Below are 25305 nucleotides of genomic sequence, written 5' to 3' on the forward strand. Positions count from 1 at the left end.
TTAACGAGTGTTTGACCCTCCCTCATAAAGGGTGAGTTGCAAATAAGGCTGCAGGCACCATAGATCAAGGGTAGAAACATTTTCATTGGAAAATTCTGAAGCTTTCTTGGCCCACAGCCTTGTGGCTGGCCTAAACTCATCCTTACCTGAGAGCCACAGTCACCCTCAGAGGGTTTCCAGGTGTTCTGCAACGATCATGGACTTTGTCCCCTCAAAGCTCCCAAAGGAGAACCCAGAGTCTGCTGCTCAGAAATAACAAATAAGGGAAAATTTAATAACTTCAGAACAAAAGATGAAAGAGTAATTAAAACCCCCTCAGATTCTTATAACTAAGACTTATTTCATGCTTTTTATTGATGTAGTTGCTGTAATTTTATGGTTGAGATTCCCTGGTAAGGAACTCGGTTTTGTATGTGTTAGACTGTGTGAACATGTGTATTCACAGACACAACAGAGTTAAGCAAATAAAAATATAAATCTGTAAGCACTGAGTTCTAGCCCAATTATTGTTATGTGTTTTTAAAGTAGATGTGTTCATTAACTTACTCAACCTAGAACTCCTACTGGGAAAGAGACAGGTTTTAACAAATACCTGGATCTATTTTATATTCAGGTTCATGCACAGTCCAGTGCTGCATCTAGGATACATATGTGTGTGTGCTAGGTTTCATTGTATCTTTTAGAAGTTTTTTTCTCTGTTTTCAGTGACCTCACTGATAACACATTTCACATAACCTTACTCAAATATGTTTTATCCATTTATCTGCTACGTGCGTATACAGTTAGCATCAACCTTGTCTGTGTTTTGATGTCATCATGCCAAAAATACAGAATGAACGAATCTATTTCAATATATAAAGGGGACTTAAAAGGAAGATGGAGAGAGACTTTTTACAGGGATCTGTGGTGAAAGGGCAAGGGGCAATGGCTTTAAACTGGAAGAAGACAGCTTTAGATTGTGCATAAGGAAGATATTCTTCACTGTGAGTGTGGTGAGGCACTGAAAGAAATTGCCCAGAGAAGCTGTGGATGCCTTACCCCTGGAATTGTTCCTGGCCAGGTTAGATTGGGGTTTGAGCAACCTGACGTAGTGAAATGTGACCCTGCCCATGGCAGGGAGGTTGGAATTAGATGATCTTTATAGGTTCATTCCAACCCAGACCATTCTATGATTCTATGATTTTATGGTTCTATTTCATCATTGCAAACTCCTGTCTTTAAGAAAGGCGATTGATAATATCAATAGAGGCAGAACAGGCATTTTTTACCTGAGATGCTCAAGTCTTTCTTTGAGAAAGGTATTATTTTTCCTTACTATTGGTCTTCTTTCTGTGGGGGTCCTGTTCCATGAGGTTACTGCAACATTATCAAACTGCAAAACTGTTTTTTTCACCTAGCACTAAATAGAATGCACAAGCTATGAAATTTGTAAAGCTAGCTAGTGGGAATTTCTGTGTATTCACTCTGGTTCAGAAAACATCAGTCTAACATGCAGTGACCCAGAAGTGAAATGCCAATATAATTTATATCAGAAAAATATTTTATTCTTTTCTCTCCCCGTAACCTACATTTGAGTAGTGCTTAGCAATGTCAGGAGTATAATCAATAATTACTGTGTTAACTGAGTTTAGCTACTAACTTTTCTTTTGGATGGAATCTAAGCAGGTTATACAAAACTGTGTCTATTAAACTCTAAATCAAGGTCATACATCCAAATTGCATGCAGAGTTTAATTCTGCAGTCCACTGTGCAATCGGACTATAAAGTCAAAAACCTATAAAGTCAAATTCTGGCAGCTGGCCAGAATCAGGGTCTTCTCTGAGATACAGTGTATCTTCCAACTGCTCTTACTGGGTATCTAATTTAAATCATTCAAACCCCACATCATTAATGGCAGAAACAAACTCACATGTGTGTTGATATTGTCATGCTGGTTTTGCAGTCTTAAATTCTCACTCACTGCAGCCCAATAAGGATTCATTCCTTCTCTACATATAAGAATGGGTGCATGTGTGTACTAAGCACTACTGTGAGTTCTGTGATTTTTAAAGCTTATTTGAAAATTTGTTTCCAGGGGAAAGCAGCTGTCTGGAGGTGAAGGAGGACAAACACGTCTTTCTGCTTGAGTTTTGATCAGTGTGGTGCCAATCTATCCTTTTAGAGAAATCCTTAAGAGTGTTGGACAATTGCATATCTGCCCAACAGGTCCTTTTGTACTGGGTTTCAAAGAATTGTGATGTGCTTGCCTTCCCTCTTCATAATTTACTCTTCCTAAAACATTCCACATAGCAGAAAAACTAACAATTTCTTATATCAATCAAGGTGCAGTACCCCTTTACACTGTCAATGCCTGTGCATCCTTGAAAAGATAAGAGATAAGCTTGAATTTGCCTTATATTAAGGCCTGATTGTAGGCTTTTCTTGTGACAAGGCAAACATTTCACTCCCTGAGGGTGGTCTTTGAGTACACTGTGTAACTGTGAGCAAGACTTCTCGGGGCTGCAGTGGAAGGAGGCTGCCTGCACAACAGAGAACTGTGCCTTGCAGCAGGTATGTGATGTACCACCAGGAGTGTTAGAAGGAGTGGTGAAGCACACCTTGAAGTAAAGATGTCTTTGGGGGTAAATCAGTTTTGAGGTCTCATTATCTCACCTCTTTCATTGAAGTTCCCAGGGGAGGCAAGGCTCATATGCAGTTTCCCACTGAGATTTCAGCATTATGAATATTATATATGTAGAACTAATACTGGTGGGCTTTTTTAAGTTTATTAGAACTTTAATATCAGGGAGCACATATTACCTTGGTCTGAAAAATCTTGAACAGAGTGTTGAAAATGCACTAGGTGGCTACATTTCTCTGAAAGGAAATAAAATTCTCAGTAGTAAACTGAGTAATTTCTTGGTACCTTCTGCATAATTTAGGCAGCTGTCTATGGGCCAGATCTTTCAAATTGTCTGCAGTGGTCACTACAAAATCATATGCCATGAGTCTGAAAGATTAAGTGGAATGTCTATTATCTCCTCAAATATTACGCATGGATTTTAAAAAAAATTCTTTCTGAGGATTGTAGGCCAAAATAATGTCCTTTGTGTCTTCTGCATAAGACAAAGCAATGGAGAAAGTTTTGCTTTGCTGTTTAATCATACAGTATATCTTGGACAGAAATAGATTGTCGCTTTGTTTATGTTGTCTCTATTGCCTTTTCTTTCATAAGATCATAGAATAGTTTTGATTGGACAGCATCCTTTAGAGGTCATCCAATCCAACTCAGCAGCCATGTACAGGGACATCTTCAAGTAGATCAAGTTATTCAGAGGCCTCTCCAACCTGACCTTGAATGTTTGCAGGCACCTACCGCATCTCTGGGCCACTCGTTCCACTGTTTTATCATCTCCAATTTAAAAATCTTCTTCCTTAGAATATGAATCGTTTCATATAAATCTAATCTAAATCAACATTCTTAGTTTTAAAAACATTGTCTTTTGTTCTATCACACTGCTAAAAAGTTTGTCCTATCTTTCCTACAGACACCTTTCGAGTACTCAAAAACTTCAATAAGGTCTCCTTGAAGCCTTCTCCTTCTCTTCTCCAGGCTGAACACCCCCAACTCTCTCTGCCTTTCCTCGTGGGAGAGGTGTTTCTCTGATCATCTTTGAGGCCTTCCTCTGGACCTGCTCAAGCAGGTTCATGTCTTTCCTGTACTGTTGATCTCAGAGCTGGACACAGCACCCCAGAGCAGAGCAGAGGGACAGAATCCCCTCTCTTGATGCTGACCACTCTGCCTTTGATACAGTTGGCTTTGTGGGCCAACTGTACAGCCCAGGATACAGTTGGCTTTGTGGGCTGCAAATGCACATTGTTGGCACATGTTCAGCCTCTCACCCATCAACACTCCCAAGTCCTTCTCAACAGGACTGTTCTTGATCTGTTCATCCCCCAGCCTGTATTGACACTGGGAGTCGCCCAAACCCAGGTGAAGGACATTGCACTTGGCTTTGTTGAGTTTTTGAGTACCTCAGCCTTTTCCTCGTACAGTGTTGCCAGTTTGCCAGCCTTGCTTACCAGGTGGGGTAAACGCTTTCTTCAACCTTCCTTTTCTGGCTGACACACCTGTAGAAGCCATTCTTATTATTCTTTGCATCCCTTTGCTCCATCTTTGCCTTGGCTTTCCTCACCCCATCCTACATAGGGCTGTGTCCCTATGCTCTCTCCAGGTTATCTGTACCTTTTTCCACTGCTGGTGCATTCCCTTCTTTTTAGTTTAACCAGCAGGTCTCCACTCATCCATGAAAGTCTCTTGCCTTCCTTGCCCGATTTCTTTCACCTGGGGATCTCAGGCTCTTATGCTCTACGGAAAGTGTCCCTAAAGATCTGCCAACTGTGATCTGCTCCCTGAGGGCAATTTGCAAGGGCAGTTCTGCTGCACTGAGGGCAGTTTCCTAGAGGGTCCTACTGACTAACTCCTTTAGCAGCTACAAGGTTTTTTCTTTTTCCTAAAATTCAAGGTCCTGACTTTACTGTAAGGCCATACAACTCAATTATGGTAATCTGATGTATCAAAACAAATGTTTTCTTAAAACAAACAAACAAACAAAACAACCCCCCACCTCTTAGCAACAATTATGAGTAAATTTTTGTTCTGAAAATAGATGTAAATGTACATAGTTCTACTTTAGATGAGAGATTTTTGTCAGTAGGTACGTATATTCCATCAGCAATCCAGCTGCTCCAGGAAAGAGAAAAAGGGCTGACTAGACCTGGATTGGTAGGATAATGGGCGTATCTTAGGTATTTAGGGAATGAATGATCAGTTTTGAACTATATGAGAAAGAAAATAAAAGAACAGGTTAAACTGTTTTGTTTAGTCAGAAGCAAGTTACCAGCAGTATTTTTTCCATGACAAAGTAAGTGGAATTCAGGGAATCATGCCATCAAAATGTCCCAAAGAGAATTTTATTAGCATGTTGCAAAGTATTTTTGGAACTGAAGCCTAGTAGAAAGATGATAAAAATGCCAACTCTGATGGAAGTCATAATTGTGGTGCTTGAGTCTGGTAAAGTGGGAATTTTATGCCTATGGAACCTTCTGCATATTAGGTTCATAATCTGTGATAGAGGCTCCTGAATATACTGTACCCAAGTTAGTGGCCAAGAGTCTCCTGTGTTCTAGAGTCAAAGAGCCATCTTCTTTCCCCAAATCTAAAAGTAGAAATCTGTGATTTGAAAAAGCATGTACTTAAGGTGTGTGTAAGAAAAGTGATTGTGTTTGCATAGTAGATAATTCATCACCCGACCTTCAAGTCCCGGTTGTTTTGGTCACAGTAGTCTCTGAAGTTACTTGTTTTACACAAATTCGATTTAGTGTTTGCATCATAGATTTAGCCTCTAATAGCATGCCACAGTTTGTATTTGTCCCAGTTGGGTTGCACAATTGAAACTTTGATTTGCTGCCTTCTAACATTTATAGATTCCTAAGGAATAAATATGATTTAGTCTTGATATGACTGATATCAGTTTATACAAAACTATGATTGTTTTAACAGAACGATTGCCTTTACTGTTTCTGTTTCTGATTAAAATCAATTCAAGTTTTTAATCTCAAAAAGACACTGAACAGGCTTGCTGTAGATTTGCAGACCAATGAGATGCTAAAGAAAAGCATTTAGTAAGGCTCTGTGTGTTAGCCTGAGGGAGAGCCAGTTTCTGAATTGAAATTGCAGATTTGGATTCTACACATTTTTAAAGGAAAATGAAATTACTATAAGGAAAGAGGATGGTTTTCATTCTGGAATGTCTGGAAATGTTTTCTGAAATTCTCCAATTTGAGATTCTTTCAATTCCATATATATTTTTTCATATACTTTTTGTAATCTTTCATGTGCTTCGCTTCCATAGGTAATTTCCAAAGGAAATTAGAGCTTTATTTGAATCTTTTTAGATTCTCCGGTTGATGTTTTTAGGAAACGTGTTCATTTTGAATAACCTCTTTTTTCTTTCTTCATTTGAAGGATGGAAGGTTGCGTAGTTCTGAACCACTTATATATACAGTGATAGCACCATTTTGTTTGAAATCAGCATTCTTGATTAAAGCAAATGCCCAAAAGATTTTTTTTCAAGAGCGTAAACTCAGAATTTATATCATATATGACCTACTAATCTGCAACTCAAAGCATGTTAGTGCTTTTCAGGGTATCGGTCTTTCCAAGCTGATTCTCGTTAACATGGAGTGAATCTACATTTCTACCTGTACTCTGACATCTTGTTTCATGTTCCCATGTGCTTGCAACATCCTTGCTCCTATGCAGGAGGTGAGTTTATCTTTCTTATAACTCCCACACAGAAAGTCCTCTGCTGTCAGCTCTATTGCTGTCCACCAAGAGGGTTGGAGGTTGTAACTCATCATATGTTGCCTTTTTGTGAAGGAGGCAGGTCATGCTATGGGGAAGGAGTGCTTACCTAATGTATGGGCCATAGATGCATTGTTGCCATTTTTCCAGTATCCCGGGAAATAGCACATCCAGGACCTTGATGAAAATGGGAAGTACAGAGGTAGACTCATCACTCAAGAGGAGTCTGTAATGTAGTAGAAGACAACAGGAGAAGTCAAGCATGGAAAGAACAGTGCTACACACATTATGGTCTAAAACCCCATGTAAACTCATTTTAATTCAAACACATTGACATATGCCTTACAGCCTTCTTTGTGAAGTTGAATTACTACTCAACGGGAATATTTAGAGCTAAAATCAAATTTAGAGAGTAGACAACATATGCACTCTATAATCCAGTTCTTCTGTATTCTCCTATGTATGTCTGTACTTCTTTCCCATTCCCATTTGTTGTCTCTTCTAACAACGTGTTTGCTGTAAGTATAAAGACTAGATAATTAAATGATACTTGAAATTCGATTGTATAATGAATATCCTGCAATGTCCTTTGTGCTTCCTTGCTGCAGAGAAGTACAGGCAACTTTTACCAATACTATGAAAAATACAGGGGTTTGGTTATTGTTCTTCCAAAGCAGCTGCCATAAGCTAACAGTGGCTTTTGGATATTGTGCTGCTTCTAGTGTTTCTGTGCAGTAGCTTCAGGGCTAAATATTTGTTTATCTTCTGTCATAAAATATGAGACCTGGAGATTCTCTGATTTTTGTTGCACCAGATGACCTACCATGACTTATCTAATAAAATATTCCAACTTAGCTAGTTTGAAACACTCAGTTACAATTTTTAAGCGAGAAAATTCTAGTGTAGAAGCTTTCCTACAGCAAAGGATACATATTTTAAACTAGAGCCCACTATTTTGTAAGACATTGAGAACATCAGTGTTTCAACCAGAACAGTCCCAAGGACTGTTATCAGTAGGTAGGGATTAGGTACTAATATTCCATATAAGATTACTATTTATTTCTGCTGTTGGGTTACTTCGTGCAAGTACTGAAATTAGCACTGAGGAGGAATATAAAAATAGGTTCTCTTGAGCTCCTAGATGATCAGCATGAAAAAAGACAAAATGTTTTCTTTAAGTAGAGTAAGGAATAGAGAAATTTCTTACCTGGTCCCATGTAGCATCAGTAGGGTGAGTTGAAACTGTTGGGATTTTCGAGCTAAAATCAAAAACACTGACAATACAAATGCTTCCACTTTCATAAAATTAACTGTGAGTTGAATTCTGCTAACTCACTGACAGAAAGGAGTCTTCAATTCACCTCTCCCTCAAATCCAGACTGTCAATGTGGTTCTTGTTTTTGTTAGGAAATCCCACAGAGCTGATAGTTTGAATGACCTGCTGTCATGCAATGTGTGGGAACTGATATAAAAACTTTGGAGATGAGCTACCTCAGCACAGCCAAGATGTTTTTCTAGAACAGTGTTTTCCAATTTATCTCTGATGGTTTCAGCAATTCCCGTCCTTCAAACCTGTCCAAAACAACCATCAGCGATTTGTTGTTTGACTCTTACCCCTGAATAAAAAACTTGTCTGAAGTTACAATGTTCTCTCTTGTCTAGTTTTCTACTTAATTTTTTCATTTTGAATTTCAGACTTATCAACGAGTCTTTGAGGGACCAGTTGTTAGTTACCATACAGAAGACTTTCACATACACCCGAACCCAGGCACAGCACCTCTTCATTATCCTCATGGAGTGCATGAAGAAGAAGGAACTGGTATGTTGAGCTCAATGCATTGTTTTGACCAAGTCTTCAGGTGCCTAAAAAAGGATATAACAAATCTGATTAATGTGATCTAGGCTCTAAAATGGTACTATATCATGCTGACTGTTGTTTTCTTTGTTCCGTATTTTTGCATTTAAAGTGATTAATACAACAATATAAACTTTCTAAGTTCCTCTACATTTCCTTTGACAGGATAGAACCCAGTTAGTAGGGCATGTATATTACTTCTTTTTAATCATCCTCAGGTATATCATGACTAAAATTCTACCTCAATCAACTATGGAAAAGAGAAGGTGGCATAATTATCTACTGTCACTGGGATCATATTTTAAAGGTGCTGTAGAGTTGCACAGGTATCAGTAGGGCTATTACTTTATTATGGAGATATGTGACAGGAAAAGAAAACAGGTTGTCTCTGAGGCTCCTGTTCTGCAGTGGCAAGGCTATCACATTAACACACATTTGTACTCTCTTGAAGAACACAAGATCTTTCAACAGTTTCTGGGAGATCCCTGAGGCTGCTTTTGCAGAAATATTTTTGAAGCAAAATCACACTGCAAAAACTTGGGATTTAATTCTAGGGGGTTTTATTTTTCACAAACTGACTGAATAGACATAATTTTGTAAGTTAATCTTTCTTCTAAAATTTTTTTTTGGTTCACATCGGAGATTCTGGGAATTCCAGGCTGATGAAAATGCCCTGAAATGAATACCTACTGAGGGAAACAGCATTAATTATTTTGTGTTCATTTCTGTAAATGTAAAATAATTAAAATAATATTAATAATAACAGTAGTAACAATAATAACAATAACAAGAAGAAATACATATAAGACCTACTTGTAAACCAGTCTTCCACATGCAGATATAAAAAACATACTTAATGATAGAAGATAGAAAAAAGGAATGAGGAAGGGAGGCAAGAATGAGGAAAGGCATAAAGACAGGAATGTAGAAAGGAATGAAAGATACAAAGCAGAGGCAGACATTGAATTACTACCAAGACTGGAAAAATGCAATTCTGGATTGTTCCAGGCATTTAAATCCGGAAATGGTTCTCAGGCTTTGAACAAACCCTGCTACTGCTAAGTTAACTGTGAAGTTTTTGTCTTCAGTATGCACATCAAGATTTTTATTCCAAGTGAGGTTGTGCAATTTTTAAAAATTTGTTTGCAGATATGCAACATTTGTCACCACTGATATTCTTTACCTACTCGTCTTGTGAAGAGTTATTTGCCAGGAGATGTTTTGCCCAAGATTAGGTGTTCTGAATTTGAATTTATAACACTAACCCAACCATAAGTAAAGAGAATGCATTAAAGCAATTGTTTCTTTGTAGCGCCTCAGTTGTACTTAGGTAATTTTAACATTGCATATGTTAGAAAGATTTTATGTCTAAGGTGTGATTGCTAGGCTAATGGTGTCCTTTAAATTTCACAGCCTTGTGTATATCTATAAAAGAAAGATGATACTTATGTACTCATGATGCTGAACACAGCATAACTACAGGAAATGGATGACCTTGGTGATGTGAAGTACTCTCAGGAGTGAGTGGTCATTTCACTCCTCCTACAAAGCCAGATGTTTCATGTTGCCACATCTGTCCCAGCTCTTGTCATTTCTCAAGCTTGGCCTTCTGATTTGGTTGTATGTAAGACAAAACAGTGCTTGATGAACTCACTTCATCATTAGTTTGATCAACCCCTCAACAAATAGAAAGAAGATGTAGAAGATTGTCTTGGAGAGCTCAGCAGCAGCTAAATTGATCACAGCTATTTTCCCTAAGTTCATGGTCAATGTACCTGACTGTCTGATTTTGTGGCTGCTGAATTGATAGGGAACAAAGTAGACAGTGCAGGAGAGTGCCTTGTCATATTACAGTGTACTACTAAATAATTGAGTGCGTACAGGGTACAGGCAGGAGGGTGCTCGTAAAGTACATCAATACAGCTGAATCATAGATAAGGAGAGGCAAAAAAAATGCAAGTTAATCTCTGGAAAGAAAGAAAAAGCTATCTTTTAAATAATTGTTCTTACTCAACCTGCCTAAAATGTGTAAAAAGACTAGCATCTGTTTTATAAATTTGAAATGAATGTGGTGGCCAGGGAAAAAGCATATTCGTAATAAAAATTACTCCTTTCACCAGATTTATTAAGTTCTGACATTTTGGATTTCACTCATAGGGAATGGTCTCTGAATTGTATTCCCAGGTAGCATCATCATTATTATGTGTAATGTTCCATTTATTTCTTTGTTTGTTTGTTGAATAAAATCTGAGTGTACAAGCTGAATGATAAGGTGAGGCCTGAGAATAGAAGAGATCTAGATCTGTTAGATTTGCAAGACAGAGACAGTTTCACTTCTCAGTTTAATGAATAATTTTTATAACATTATATACTTATCGAGCTGACACTACAAGCATCAGAGTTTATGTTCAGAAATGTATGTAGACCAAGGTGCTTTACGATGTCTATGGTATAAAAATCTATTTAAAAAGAAGTTGACTGTACAGGTATATAATATATATATATGTATATATAACTGTAGACTGCAAGGGTAGGATAGTGTTTTATATATTATTTATGGAGATTCTGTATTGCACCATGACACCACATTTACATATAATTCTTAAAAATAGTTTATGCCAAGACATTCCTAGAATAGGAGCATGAAGGCTCACCAAAATTAAGCAGGCAGGAAGTAGAATTGTAAAACCCAGTCCACACTCTTTTCAGAAAGCACCACAAACATTTTTCTTGGGTGTTCTTATCTCCTGCAAGCAGCACATGAGAAGCTAAAACAGCCCATTTTATGATATTTTTCCTGCCACTAAAAAAAAATATATATATGGAGAAAAGAGATAATTTAAGAAAATGAAGAATTTTTTGCTTAGGTCGTTTGCAGTCCATATCAATTAGCCCAAAGCTACAATAAGATGGAACTCTGTATGTTACATATTTTTTTTAATGTACATATATATATAAAATGACACAGTGTTCAAGAGTGAGTTTTGATCTTTCATTCTATTTTCATTACTTTGATGATGTCAGAATACCAATAACAGGTGAGTGCACTGCCAGAGAACTCAGTCTGGCAGGGACATTCCCCAGTGGAGACCCTCTTGGCCCTGGAGTCAAGTGGAAGAGAAGAAGAAAATCCATCAAGTAGCAGGCTAGAAAACTTCACTTCAGGTTGTCCCTGAAAAGCACATTGAGTTGGGTGATAGCTCAGAAGTCTGTTTTCAGCTGTGCAAAGGAGTATTTATTTCTATCTTAGTAAATAAATTAGCCTTATTATTTTCCCTAAAGATAGTAATTCTGGTGTCTGAGTTTTCTGACAAATACAGGCTGCTCTATTCTTTTTAGAGTACTTCATTTTGCAGCTTAGATTGACATGCTACTGGAGTACTTTGTTCACAAATCACAATGTGAATTTCTCAGAAGCCAGAATGTGTTTTCCAACAGGCTGCATGGGTCCATCTGTGGAGCTTCATTGGGCAGGCACTTGGAAAGGCCACTTTGGCAAGACAGAAGGGTCTATGTTCCTGAAAACAACCACACTTGTTGCAGTGAGACACATTTGTTATAAAATTAATTATTCCAAAATAGTGTTTTGAGAGTCAATAGACCTAAGTTTATATGCATTTATTAGAAAATGGAAATTGCTGTGAATCAGAATAGGGCCAATCTTAGCACCCTAGTAATAAAATGGCACATTAATATTAGCAGTAGATCCTTCTAGTTAAGTTTGTCTTCTTATTACTAACATGACCTTTTTCTGCTAAATTTGGAATATTTGAGGGTTCGGTGACTGCATTAAGCAAACTGATAGTATCATTACCTACCACTGCATTACAAGAAGGACTTGCAGAAAGAAAAGTCTGGTCAGTGGGCATAAGTTTTTGTGTGCACCCATGCATTCCTGGAACTCATTTACACACAGAGGCAACAGATACAATTTAAGTAGTTTCTTGCTGGAAGAGAAACTGTAAAATTCCATCTCTAGTTCGTGTCAGCAGGTAATGAATATTTCTTACGTGCTTCTCCTGTTCTCTGTTATTCCTGTACCACAATGTACAGTCACTGTAGCAATCATGATGGCTTCTCCAGGATAATGTAAACCTTACTTATACTTTGTGTTGCTGAATATATATATATATAGTAATAGGTCATCCCAGATGCCTTAATGTGTTAACTTGCGAGTCTGGTGCTGTCAGATTGAAACAAGAAGGTGTCATACTGAAGTAGCTGAGTGCACTAAGCTAAGACTAAGACAACCTGCATCACGAAGGTGCTTGCTATTGTGCTTTTCTTTCCGATAGAGATGGATCCAAATTGTCCCAAAATGCACAGTATATGAGCAGGCTGTCTTGCAAGGCTAATAGTCAAATCCCAAAACTGCCACACTAGTGCATGGCTTCGACTCTTCTTAATAGTTACTTACATGAAGTTGGGAAGCTGCTGAGTGATTCGGCAGTTTCTTTTCTATTTGGACTTCAAATATGATCCATTGGTGTTTGATGGTTTCAGTTTTCTGACCAAAAAGGCTGGAACAAACCTGTCCATGTTTCTGGAAGAGTTTACACTGGGAAAAGTTTGACTTGATCACATACTAGCTGCAAAAAACATTGTGGTTTACAGCTGGATGTGCAGGCTCAGGGAGTTTGTATGCTAATTAAACACCGCCTGCAGCTGCTTACTAGCATACATTTCAGTGTGATCTGAATTAAGTATTACCTAAATCAGGTGAACTTTTAAGAATTTAGCAGCATATTATCATTTACTTTCTTTGGCCCTTCCCAACTGTTAAAAGTTCATTAAGATCTACTTTTTTTAAAGAAACTTTTCTTCAATAAAATCATTTCAGCTAATATTTTTTTACGCTGATGTAGTCTTTTTTCTTATAGAGGCGGTGGAAAAGGGCTTGGTAACTTCTCAAACAGTAAAAGTCAACTGTAGTTCCTGCAGCATAGTCACTGTGAACAGCATATAATTTGGCAATAGAGATTTGGAGCAGGAAAGCATCATGTAACTGCTGGCCTGCTGGTTGCTGAAACAGCTCCCATGGAAACACTCTGAGATTTCCAGCATGAAGTGTACTGATGGTAATTAGTTCTCTGCATCCAAGTAGATGTGCCAGTCCACTTCAGGAGTGACTGTAGCAACTCTCCTCATTTTGATGAAGGTTAAACCTTCTATCCATTCCATGCAAATAAACAGGATTAGTCTAGTACTTAGATCCTACATCTGTAAGTGTTAAGATATGATTGATAGTTTTTAATTTTGCAAATCTCACTTGATTTCTCCTTTGCTAAGGAAATCAAACCATATTTTGAGTTTTCAGCTGCCAAGAAGTCAGCTGGCCTTTGCCATTAACTCCACAGAGAATAAAATCTAATCCTAGGACCAGGTTTGTTTTTTTTTATTTCAGTAATTCAGAGAACAACTTCTATAAGCAAAAAAGCTATATTAAAAAAAATGCACACGAAACACAAAACACCAGAATAAAAACCCCAAAGACAGCTGTTGTATTACACTGAACCCTTGAAAAACTTTAGATCCTACTCTGCTTTTCAGCTCTATCGGATGAGGTAGGGCTTCTGGTAATAGAAACTACAAAATTGTCAGACCTACCACCGAAGCAGAAGAGTACAATTTAGGCGTTATTTCATCCATCCTGAACCTCTGCTGTGCCATCTACAGCACACTTCTGCAAAGACCACTATTCCTTTTGTTGCTTACACTCAGTAAGGAGATATTTTCTGTCTTATTTGGTGCATATGATAGAGTCACCTAATAGACACTAATACAACTTTTTACCAATATTTTCTCTTCCTATCTTCCTAAATAGTTTGTAGTTAAAATTTCAGCTACAGAAATTAAATTTAGAATGGGTTTTTCCCTCTAAAAAATATAAACGTGTGAAAATATCCATTACCTCATTTACACTATTAACAGGTAATACTGGGAAATGCACACTGAATCATTGTACAGCTCTGTCAATTGTCCAAGTAAAGAAAGTGAAGGCAAAACAGTACTGGGTGACACAGCAATTCCACAATAGTTAATATAGACCAAAGTTTGCAATCAGGAAATTGGAAGGATTCAATGCAGTTTATAACTTCCGTGATAATGTTCAGAAACCTTCTTACTTCCTGGCTCTATTTTGTCTGGGAAGTCATAATTTCTTTTGTCTTTCTTAGAAAATATAATTACTCTTTTTGCAGCTTCAGATGGAGCACTGAGACCCATTCACTACTGCTGTAATATCTCAGTCATAGACAAGTAACTCACTGTGTAATATGCAGGTTCTCTGTAGATAATGCAGAAACTGCAAATTTGCTGTCCTGTAGAAATATCTCACACTAAGTGAGCTGCCTTTTCCAAGAATTGCCTACCTAGTCTCACCAGCTAACCAACTAGGAAACTAATGGTTTGTGCCTATTTTTGCTGTTTGGTTTCTGTGTGTTGTCATGACATTGTCAACCTAAATACAGAAGAGACATGTGTCTTCATCATCCACAGTAAAACAATCTGGGCATCCATGCACTATCAGACTATTTGAAAATTTATTGCAAAGAAAAACTAAATATTGCAATTTAACATGGAGCAGGAGTCCCTAACCTTAATATTGTTGCCACCCAACAAACCCACAATACTTCCTTCTAAGGTCAGCATTTTCAATTCAGATTAGAAGGCATCTGTGTGCATATAAGTCCTGCTGACAACATTTTTTAGGGTGGTGACTTGCAAGACATAATTTTTCAGTATATATAGCAGTGGAAATGACCAAACCGAATTCTTGTTTTCTTAAAGTAACAGAATATTAGGTCTAGCCATCTCAGTGATGAACTTCTTTTCATTACTTGTGGCTTTTTTATTGAACTTTGCCTTGAAAAACAATTAAGTTTTACATTGCTTAATATCTGTGAGCAAAAGACAGGCTACAGGTTAAATTATCTCACTGAAAGCCCAGAATGAGAGCAGTCTTCTTTGCTTTTTATACAGAAATTGTCCTACCAAGGACTATTAGTTTAACAGTAGAGCAGATCCAAGGCGAGGTGCTCAAAGGAGCCCATTTAGTCAAGAATGAAACTAAGACTGTGATTTGCTGATGGTTCTTTGTTTCCCAGAATGAACTGCCTTCAAAGAGACCAGAGAGAACTGAGGTACTAAATGAAAAATAAAGCTGAAATGGTGCACACATGGGTCTTACTCAGGAGCTCAAGCACACACATAGATAGAAGTTTACTCTAACCCTTCCAGTCTTGCGTGCTTGCTTATCTGTCAGAAGAACACTTTCTGGGAGAAATACCCATCTGATGGGGTTACATGACAACTAATATCTCCTTTAAAAGCATTTTATTCATGCTTTTCCCCAGGATATGCTATAACCTAGGTATGATTCTTATATCAACAGTGGATCAAAGGTTCTGGACAACAGCTGCTTTGGAGATAGTGGGGTTAATAAACTCCTATATACTATATACCTATGCAATTGGTCTTAACTCCTGTTACTCTAGGTTTCAGATGTCAGTCTTCCAGGTGATAAAGCTTCATTACCTTATCCATTGTACTGCTTGGGTCCCCTTCTACCTGTTTAAGTCACTTCATGTTTCAGAAGAATATCTATAATGTCAGTATCTTGCCAATACCTCCAAGAATTCTGTCTATAACAGAAGATGCAGAAAGTGCATTACATTACATTACATTACATTTCCTCCAAATTTCTTGTCTGAGTCAGGGTAATGGAAGACCTTGGGTCACACCAATGGTTGAATGAAAATGTCTATCTCGGCACTTAAAACCATTTCTCTCTTTTTGGCTGTTCTTAACAAGTTTCAACACTACAAGTCTGCATGTTTATATGCACAGCCCAGTGATTTAAAGGACAACATCTGACTTGTAGTTCCCTGTTTGTATGCTTTGTGACCTACAATTTATATTTACCCATGTATCTACAACTTTAAAATCAGGGACTGGTATTTCACTATCTGAACAGAGTCATAAATGTCCTAGCATACCTGAATGAAACTTTTTGTATGTGGGAAAACAAATGGGTTTACTACCAAAACATTTTGGTTATTTATTCCACTGGAAAATATGCATATTCCATTGTAAAATATTGACAGTGCTGTAAGACTTAAACAGTATGTGCATGTCATAAAATATAAAGTCTTTTAAATGGGACAAAGCTGTGAGATTTCCACAGTGTGTTCTCTTCAGTCATTAATGGTGTATCAGCTGTGGAAGAAAAGGTACCAAATACAGGGGAAGCCAAAAATTTACACTAACTTGTGTGAAATGACAGATCCTTAATTGCAGAATTGCTGCCTTTTTTATAAGCACTGATTCTTTTGCTTGTTCCCTGCTTTTTACCAGACATCCAGTCTATGGAAGATTAAAACATGAAATGTTGCAGTGCTGGCACAATGCAGAAAGAGATGTAAAATTTAAAAACTTTGCAAACAACATTCAGACTTCTCCCCTCATATCTGCTCCCTCGTATTTCCTCATTTGGAATTAATTCTCTTTTGTACTCCTCGGAAGAGCAAACTACTTAATTTTGGTTTTCCCTAAACACAATTTTCTTTAATCTTTCTATTCCTGAATTTTCTCTTATTTGGCCATCCCCTTTCTTCTGCATTGACTTACCTGCTCACTTTGATCTGTGTTATGCTTCACATCAAGGAGCTTTTCCCCTGTGTTAAACAGGATTATTCCTTCCAAGAAAAAAGGAAATGCTTTCCCCTCTTATCTGAACCATTTTGACACTTTGCATAACTGACCTCCTTTAATGTTTTGTTTTATCAAACTCTCATTTATCTTTTCAGGGTAATTTTCCTCTGAAATATTTAGGTAGGCCTAGCTAAATTATAAATGTCAACATGTTCTCTGGAAGTAATTGCCTATTTTGCTGAATCAATCTGTGTTCTAAAACAGGAGAGTTCCACATTTCATTTTCAATTGCATCTGCATTTTTGTAGAAAAGGGAGATATTTTCTTTCTAACTTATGTAACTGAGAAGCGTATGAAAAATTTCTTTACTGTCAGAAGTGAAATTTAAAGACAGTCAAAAATTTTCTGGAGGCAGCAGAAAACAAAATTTTGAATTATTTTAAGTCACCATATAGTTTCTACTGTCATAATGAAATAATAATGAGAAACAACTCCATCTTTAAAAGCATGGATAATTTCCAGCATTCTTAGGATGCTTAAGTATGTAAGGTAAACGCACTTGGCTGCTTTCTCTGCTCTCACCACTTCTACCCTGATTTTTTTTCCTTCAGCTTCAGCTGTCCATTGTCTAAGCAGCAGGCACTGTCAATCTGAGATTTAAAGCACTGTTTTCCATCATCTCTTGTCTCCTTCATGACAGATGATAAAACGTCTTTCTGTGCAGTTGTGCACTTTCCCTCCTGTTTTGGTTGGTTTTCCTCCCTCTTCACACAAATAACATACTAAAAATCTAAGCATATTTTTACTCACTCTTCATACTCTGAAGTGGTTGAGATTAACTGTACTGTAAAAAATAAATGTTGGCAGGTAAGAGAATATTTTAAAAATACCAAGTGCAGCCTGATGCTGCATAAGCTATTCAAATTTAATCCTGGGCCCTTATACTGGCCGCAAACAGAATAAGCTCTTCAATCTCTGTGGAGTCTATCTGAATAAATCCTCGGAAAAAAGTGCTATGGTGGGAGGCAAGGACTCATGTGTTGACTAGTAAAGGCATTAAAAGAGGAACTGAATATGCTGGTAGTTGGGAAAAAAAATTATATCCTGTCATTTATTTCACCGGACACTGTTTTAAACTGTTTCAAAACAGTTTTTTACATTAGTTTCCATCCTATGGCCTGGGAAATCTGCAGTTAATTATTACTACCTGTTGCTCTTGTTTCTCATTCCAAGAGTGAAATCAACTTTGCCCATGTTGAATACAAACCTGTACATGCTGTTCACAGTATAGCAGCTCATACTGATGAAAATTATTCATTTATATATCCAGCTGTGACACAGTTATGCTGGCTTAGAGAGGACTCTATTTTTGTAAAGGAATTTCCTGTAGGTCTATATGACTTGCTATTCCATGCACTAGCACTGCTTCTACCTGTCTTGTGCACCAGTCCTGCTATCTCCACACACAACAGGTTTCACCCAAATTTGTAAGGGACAGAAATGTGAACAGTTATTGAGGGTAGGGGAACAAGTTTCAAGAATTACTAGCACTCATTGCAACCTATCACAACCAGTAATTTGTTCTCTTAGGTGTGTCAGTGCTCCTACCATTGCAGGGGTTGTCTCACCTATGACCTCATTTGCCTTCTGTTTCACATCATCTTCCCTCCTCAGCATTTATTTGAAGTATCCCTGTCTTAGCTGGTCCTTTGAATTGGCAGCTGCCATTATGGGCTGCATATGGACAGCTGTAATTTAAATGTCTGAGGTAACCCTGCACTTACATTCATATAGAACGTGGGAAATCCTGAGTGGCAGTGTCACTCAGTGTGTGAATAATCTCTGAAAGTCTGTTTGGTATTCACTGCTCTCAGGTAAAACAGTTTTACCTGACTTTGCCTATAGAAGCTCAATGCAGTATAATTCAGCACTGAGGCAGGAAAACAAATGAATGAATTAATCATATAAGGTTAAACTGACCCTGCAGAGCCAGAAACTATGTACAGGAAAGGGAAAGGGTGTAACCTGTCAAACAAGAATGGAACTAGTTCTAAACAGAAAGCAGAGCAGTTTTAAAACAGGTGCTTTTGATATCGTCCAAGGTCAGATAATATCCTCCTCCTGCTTCCCTCAGCACTCCCCTCAACCCCCTCCCACCTTGCTTTCTATCCTGCTGCTTTCTTTCTTCTGACTCTTTAGTTTTCACTTGCTTTCTACCTGCACTGCCTGAAAACTGGGTTTCTGCCCTGCTGGGCTGTAATTATCACTGGCAAATAGCACAGTGTGCTGTAATCATTGTGCTTGCAGAGAAGGTCTTCTTTGGCTCCGTGATTTCCTACCACATTTTCCTAGGAAGAATGAGGACAGGTAGTTCATTTTCCTGAAAGTTCCTGTTTAGGATCCTTTGGTAAAATCTGCAGTGAGGTAGAGAGAGGATCTTTCCAGCTTCTTGTTTGTTTGTTTGTTTGTTTGTTCATGGGTTAGTTTTGGATTTTTTTGGAGGGGGGCTAGGGAGGCACGTGTCCCTTGTGTTTTTCAGGGCAACTCTTATGCACTTTACTCAAGCAGTTTTTGTGGAAGCAAATGAAAGGTAGTCTATGACACAAATTTGACTGTTGGATTCCAAGCACATCCTCTTGAAAGGAGCGCCGCAGAGCTGGTGGCCCTTGCCCAGCTGCCTCTGGCTTTGAAAGTAGCTGCTGCTGTACTTGGCAAGTAGATCGCTGTGGGCCTACTCAAAGAAATCAAGACATTTAGCAAGAATCTGGATATCTGTCAACACTGGTTTTGCACCTGGTTGATTTTTGCAGCTCTATTGATGATTCTTAAGCATTTCTGTTATCTAGTTTAGGTATGTCTTTATCTGAAGATGTAACTCTTCAAGTGCAGTGCAATAGAGTTCTGTATTTGTGGGGGATGTTATCATCAGCTTCTATTATATCTGTAAAGAAGAAAAGAAAATATGTTTCAAAAAAGAGCTTTCTCTTGGAAGTCACAGTTGTTCACTGAGATGACTCAGGTAATTACCTGAAAAAAGTCATTTCAAGCCAGTGAACACTGAGTAAAGAAAGAAGGAAATTGAAAAAAGACCATCCCCCAAATACCTAAAGTGGTGCAGAGGAACAGAATAAACTGTTATTTTACAATAATTGAGTTTAACATCAACAATCGAAAATACCAGCTATACAGAGATAATATTCTAGCCCAAATTCCTAGGAGGAAAAAGAGTACTTCATTTTGGGGTTTTCTTCTTCTTTGGCTGTAAATTGATTTTTGGCTCAAAATAAATAGCTGATTAGGGTAAATGGTAGTTATACTCTCTAAAACAATTTTATTATGCTCAGGAGAATAGAACACATTTTCATAGCTATGGTGTGAAACAGATCAGCATAGAGAAAATTTCTGTTTAAACTAATCTTCCTTTTTCACAGCAATGCAGAAGAATGTCTAGTGGTAGTATGACTAAAACTACAACTCTTACTCCTTGTTTTCTTTTGGCAAGGTAAGCAGGTCTTAAGCATATATGACTTTTTAACACAAACTTTGGAGAATTTATTATTTTATAACGAAATGTCCTGGATTCCATATATATATGCTTTATTATGTTGGTTTTCTTTTTTTTTTTTTCCACTCAAGTTGTACAAAGTCCAGGACTCAACAACAGGCTTAAAGGGTCTACAGTAGGTAGGTGAAAAGCTCTTAGGCACTGTGTCTTAGAATGGCTTATTCTTTTTCTTAGTAATGAGTTATTGAATGGGTTTCTAAGTGTTTAATTTACTGTTATTTTTGCATCTCAGTGGCAGACATTCATCCAGAAAGAGGTAGATGGGAATAGATGTTACTGACCCAGATATTTTCCTTTAGCACAGCAGTTTTTTTAATGCAATAGCATCTGTAGCCCATTCTAACAGGGCTCCAGTCAATGTCCTGTTTTAACAGCACCAGTGTGTTTTTTCTCAGTTCTCTGTAGAGGTTCACCTATCAATGTACCTGTAAATGGCACTAGCAAGTTGTGAGATACACTAATGACTCTTTGAAATTAGATAAGCATATGGCAAACATGAAATTCTTATCTGTTAGCTGGGAGAAAAGAAAACACCAGAACAATAGGTCTTCAGCAAGACAGACAGGTTTTTTGATACCTCGAGATATTGAACATTTCTAAGTGTAAAGTCTTCATAAATACTTTAGGATGTGTCTGTATTTTCCCATGCCTCTGACTACAAAAATTAAAGGTTGCTATATACATTTTAAATCAATGTTACCTCAATGTAACAGATCTCCCTGCATCTCTGCTCAAGGAGAGATGGCTACCACCCAGCCAGCTGCTGTGGAGGGATAGCTCCAAAGGCCTTGATGGCTGCAGATATTTCTAGTGTAAAGCAGTCACAGATGTTTATAGTGAAATATGGTCACAGATATTTATAGTGTAAAGTGGTCAACTCATAGTCAGATTTTCTGCTGTGTTCATGCAGCTTTGTCTGGTTATCAGCCTAGGCTCTAGCCAGAGTGGGTTTTTGGGTTTCGTGCTGGGTTCTCACTGATAGCCTCACGCAGCAGGATTAACTTTGGTTAGTCCTACTTGCTGAGCATATGCCTGGACAAAAGTTTAGTTACCTTGAACAGGAGAAGTGCTTCTGCCACAGAGAAAAAGCAACTATGGATAGTTACAGTTTATCTAATCCTTAAGGAGAGCCTGAATATATCTGTTTACTGTCCTAAAAGATTCCAGACATTCAGAAAAGGCAAAAGTCTACAGTACCAGCTGAGTCTTTGAGATACTAAACTCACAGCATTTTCAAATTAAGTTGACATGTGATTGACAGCCAACTGAACATGAGTCAGCAATGTGCCCAGGTGGCCAAGAAGGCCAATGGCATCCTGGTTTGTATCAGCAATAGTGCAACCAGCAGGACCAGAGCAGTGACCATGCCCTGTACTTGGCACTGCTGAGGCCACATCTTGAGGCCTGTGTTCAATTCTGTGTCTCTCACGACCAGAAAAACATTGAGGTACTTGAGCTTGTCCAGAGAAGGGCAATGGAGGTGGTGAAGGATCTGGAGCACAAATCGGAAGAGGAGTGGCTGAGGGAGCTGGGATTGTTTAGTCTGGAGAAAAGGAGGCTCAGAGGAGACCTCATCACTCTCTACAATTACCCTGAAAGGATGTTGTGGAAAGGTGGTGATCGGTCTCTTCTCCCAGGTAATAGGTGACAGGACAAGAGGAAACAGTCTCAAGTTGCAGAAATGGGGGATTGGATTGGATATTAGGAAACAAATCTTCACTGAAAGAGTTATCAAGCTGTCAAGCGACTCTTGAGCAGCTGAAACAACTGTGCAGGGAAGTGGTTGAGTCACCATCCCTGGAGGTATTTAAAAGATGAGTAGATGTGGCACTTAGGGACATGGTTTAGTGGTGGACTTGGCAATACTGGGTCATGATCTCAGATGTCTTCTCCAAACTAAAGAATTCTATGATTATATGATTCTGTGAATTATCATATTTTTCCTTGATTCTGTCTAAAATTCTAGTTAAGTTTTGGACACAATCCCAAAATTATAATAATTCTGGTATGAGTTTGAGTACTCTTTCAATTTCCGTTCTTTTTTTTTTTTGCCGTGGTTTATCTTCTTTATTTTACTACTTGAGTTATGCTAAGCATCTTAAAAATAATAATAAAGCAACAGTTGCTGCGGAAAGACAGTCTTTTTATCCTAATGTGACGAAGTTACTTAGTCCTATTTTATTTTTACTACAGCAACACTTTGTTCTGCTGAATTGGGTTTATTTTTCTGATGCATGCAGGGAAGAGGAATGAAAGAGAAATTGGAAGTTTAAGGTTATATGTGATCTAATATAGGCAAAGTACTTCCTTTAATTTTCCTGTGGTGATAAGCCATTCAGTACTTGCAGTTTATATAATGCCTCTTTATTAAGCTGGGACTTCACTGAGCTTGTGTTTGTTTGAGATGCTCTTTATTTCTCTTCTGAACTCCTGTTGTTCAGTGTGTTCAGACCCCAGTGTGCAGACTGCCTCACCTTTGGCCTTAAAGAATAAGAAGGACATTTTGCCATTTTGCCAAACTTGCACCTCCAAGTTTGTCATCTGTGGCATGGGAAGCACATCATGACCACGTACAGTAGAGAGTCTGACCTCATCAGCTCCCATGTTGATTGTGTTTTGAGATGAGAAATATGCAGAAATGTGTATTTCTACTCACATTACCTGTGGGTAGACTGACTGCACTGCTGAGAAAGCTTTGTTGCCAGTCATTGAGGAAATAAGAAAAACATTTGGAAAATTGTCATGCAACTTTTCTTTAAAAGAGAGTAATCAAACCCTGGAACAGGCTTCCTGGAGAGGTGCTTGATGCCCATGTTTGTCAGTGTTTAAGAACCATTTGGACAATGCCCTTAATACCATGCTTTAACTTTTGTTTAGGCATTTGGACTAAATGATTGTTGCAGGTGTCTTCCAACTATTCTGTTCCTATTCTATTCTATTCTATTCTAAAGTTGTGGTATGGGTGTAGACATCAAGTAGTTTGCCAGAAACTTCGGCAAATTTTGGAGGAAGAGAGAAAATGGTTCGTTAAAATGTCATTTATGATTTGTTTCAGCAATACTTTAAAGGGTCTAACTTGAAAACAGGATACTTTAGCTGGGGAGGTTGCCTAACTTATGCTTTCTTATATTAATTGTTTTAGACATCATCTAAATTGATTGACTAATTGAGCTAAGACAGTTTCCTATTACTTTATCCAGTTTGTCTTTTTAGCCTCTAAGATGCTATAGTACTGTCACTGATGCCAAATCCTCTTAGCTCCCTCTGAAAACCCTGAACCTCTAAGATCAAATGAAGGTAGAATAGGTGCTACAGGAAGGCTACACTGGATTTCCTGGGGTATGCTCTGCAGCACTATTTCAACTGTCAAATTGAAGCTTATCACCAAAGTGATGCCTTAGCCTTGAGACTTCATAGATCTCCTTCCCCTGTGATGGTAGACAGGTCTTTGTGCCCTGATGTTTGCTCTGTACCAGATGCTGCTCCTGTGCAACTGTGCTGCTCCTGTGCTGTATGAATAGCAATCTAGGAACATGGAAACAACATATGTTGCTGAATATGGGTATAAAATATGTTTACACAATTCCTAATTAAAGGTGTCTATTAAAAAAAAAATAAAAGAATTGAGGCAGTCCATACTGACAGGAGAAAAATATAATATAACAAGGTAACAGATATTCAGATAAAAATGATGACATAGTTTTTGTGAGTAAAGGAAAGGCTCTAGTAAAAAGCTGCAGTCTCTGTTGCTTCACAAGAAGCAGAAGCCCAAGAACAACTATTGCCATGGCAACAAAAGGAGCAAGGGGATTTACATTTCTATATGTTTCAGTGCAGTCTTAACCAAGAGTGAATCTGGATAGAAAGAGCAGATGCACTATATTCATTCTTATTCTTTATGAATTGTGTATCTTACTCACTTCCTCAAACCCTGTCATTTACAGTGAAATGTCACTGGCCATACGTGGCTAGAAATGTTTCTGGACCTTCTAGAAGCATAATTCTTAGATTATTTATCTAACTTACTGCTATATGAAATCACAAGGTCAATCACTGAATATATTGCTAATTTCAATTAACAATATTTATTCAATGCCATGTTATCCTTCAGGTCCACAGCTTACAATATACCTAAATCCTCCTTGTAATCTATTGGGAACACGAAGTCTAATGTCTCTATTTAGTAGAAAAACATTGCTTCATCTCTAATTTCACCCTTTAAGTGTCAATAAATACCTTACTTTGCCTGTATGATCATTAATACAATTTCTCTGGTAAATTTTATGTCATAAAAAATACTGATATGTTAATACTCATGTGTAAATGTTGATATGTTAGTCTAATAAGCTTCTCCTATATAAAGTAAGATCATCTTGTAGCCATCAGGACATTTTGACAATCAAGTGATGCTGCCCTATGTTCTTTTTTTAAAAATTACTCAGGTTTCAGTAACAGTATTGTCTTTTAACATTTCAGATCACAGTTTTTCGCATGGGATCGGAAGGACATCAGGATATTGATTTAGCTATCCTGACAGCACTACTAAAAGGTAACAGTTTCACCCCACATTGAGTCTGTATCAATCCAGTCTGTGTCTGTCCTATGCTGAAACCTTCATTTATTGATGATACCTATTGTATCAAGATGGCAAATCTGATACAAAACTGAAGTACACCTGTCGCCCTAACGGCTTTATACAAATCCAGCTCTGTCTTTAGTGTTTAAATAGCTGATGTCATTCCTTTCTGAATTTTTGTTCTCCACCCACAATCACAAACGTGTCACAAGAAACATCAGTGGTGACCCCCCACCAGTTACTTGAAAAGGTTAGTATTCACAAGAAGACAGCCTAAGAACTTCTCAGACTTAGATTACCTTGATGGCTAA

At 37.8% G+C, this 25305-nt stretch overlaps 1 protein-coding gene across 6 annotated transcripts in view; it reads left to right on the plus strand.

The window, feature by feature from the left end:
* The window catches only part of TRPM3 (transient receptor potential cation channel subfamily M member 3), a 418794-nt gene that overhangs the window by 322911 nt on the left and 70578 nt on the right, over positions 1-25305 (plus strand). For all 6 annotated transcript variants that reach the window (XM_032674617.1, XM_032674614.1, XM_032674615.1 and 3 more), the window contains exons 8-9: positions 8042-8165; positions 24895-24967. In XM_032674617.1, coding sequence (XP_032530508.1) covers positions 8042-8165; positions 24895-24967 — 197 coding nt within the window. The remainder of the gene's footprint in view (positions 1-8041; positions 8166-24894; positions 24968-25305) is intronic.

Source organism: Chiroxiphia lanceolata, chromosome Z (genome assembly GCF_009829145.1).
Source record: "Chiroxiphia lanceolata isolate bChiLan1 chromosome Z, bChiLan1.pri, whole genome shotgun sequence".
Classification (NCBI taxonomy): domain Eukaryota; kingdom Metazoa; phylum Chordata; class Aves; order Passeriformes; family Pipridae; genus Chiroxiphia; species Chiroxiphia lanceolata.